This window comes from Propithecus coquereli, unplaced genomic scaffold, assembly GCF_000956105.1.
Source record: "Propithecus coquereli isolate 6110/MARCELLA unplaced genomic scaffold, Pcoq_1.0 Scaffold143, whole genome shotgun sequence".
Classification (NCBI taxonomy): domain Eukaryota; kingdom Metazoa; phylum Chordata; class Mammalia; order Primates; family Indriidae; genus Propithecus; species Propithecus coquereli.
The window spans coordinates 219,927-221,315 of NW_012138636.1; the positions used below are offsets into that span (position 1 = coordinate 219,927).

Here is a 1,389-nt window from a genome sequence, read left to right on the forward strand (position 1 = left end):
TCAGCGAAACCAATGGTATTTGCAGGTGAGGAGCTCACAAATTCAAAGGTTGAGGGCCAAAATATTTTTAAACTAAAGTCTATCTCTATGTTGAAAGAAAATACTAGAAGAAAAATTACTAGAAAGTGCATATTCTGGTTATTTTAAATATCTGCTAATGCCAGGATATATCTGTTTCATTTAATTGTTCTTTGTGCTATTTATCTATCGGTTGATAATTTCATATGTGTGATGAATTATATGTAGTGTTCATTTAGGACTCTTTAAGAAATAAGCTTTTAAGAAACAAGTTCTGATATGTAGAAGAACACAGTAATACAAATTTCCTTCTTGTTTCTCCAGGGAGTTAGCCCATTATTATATTTGAAACATTTTTCTAATTAGGATGTTTTTATTACTATCAATAGACTTTTACTGAGTGCCCTCTGCTTACCCTCTCTTTAATATTGTACTAGTGTAGACATGACAGAGAACAGTATTGCCTCAAGCATGTGTTACTTCAGAACCTTTTACTGCTGGGTGGTGTTACGTTTGCAAAAGAAGACCTGATTGAAGGTCATCAGGTCACTGTGCCGGGTATCTAGCCCTTGGCTTTCTCCCTGTAGTCTCTTGCACTGGGAATCCTGGACTTTGTTTACCCTACCTTTGGGCAAAGTCAGTCACTTGGATTTTGGAGGACTGGAGAGGTGTGGAGTGAAGAGGTGTCAGATGAAAGAGAAGTCGACGAATCAGTAGTAATTCCCATATTTTGTTCAGTGAATTGAAAAAAGCACAATTTGTCCTTGGTTTTAATAAATAATCTACCCTAAAGAATTGAGAGTTCAGTGTAGTTTTCATTTCTACTCCTATTTTTATCTACTAATAGAGTTGCGTTTGTGGTTGTGGAATATCTTAGGCTTTTGTTTTTTACAATAAACACAGTTGTTTTCCTTCTAAGCCTAATTCCCATGGTTCTTTATTTTTCTTTCCCTTATATTTTTCAAAAGCATGAAAAAATTATGTGGAGTGTGAATCCAGTTGTATGTATGATCTCCAAGAAACCAATTTAACTTAATATTCATAGATTTTTAGCAAACCAATGTTTTGGTCAGTAAAATACAGGAAAGTAATTTGAAAGCTAAATGATTAATTTTGAATTTGCCAACACTACCTATTAGGTTTGGTTTGTAGGCAGCTTATCCCATGTGATAATTAGAAATCATTGTGTCTTCAGGAATGTACCCTGTAGACCAATCTGAATATAACAACCTGAAGAGTGCTATAGAGAAACTGACTTTAAATGACTCCAGTGTGACAGTTCATCGGGACAGTAGCCTTGCCCTTGGTGCAGGCTGGAGGTAAGATCCGTTCACATTGTAAAGTCACATTTTTTTTTTGAGACAGAGTCTC

General features: G+C 35.3%; 1 protein-coding gene across 1 annotated transcript in view; it reads left to right on the plus strand.

Annotated features, from left to right (window-relative positions):
* Positions 1–1,389, plus strand: part of GUF1 (GUF1 GTPase homolog (S. cerevisiae)) — a 62,313-nt gene that overhangs the window by 21,157 nt on the left and 39,767 nt on the right. The window contains exons 7-8 of the mRNA XM_012639887.1: positions 5–25; positions 1,214–1,337. Of these exons, the coding sequence (XP_012495341.1) occupies positions 5–25; positions 1,214–1,337 (145 nt within the window). The remainder of the gene's footprint in view (positions 1–4; positions 26–1,213; positions 1,338–1,389) is intronic.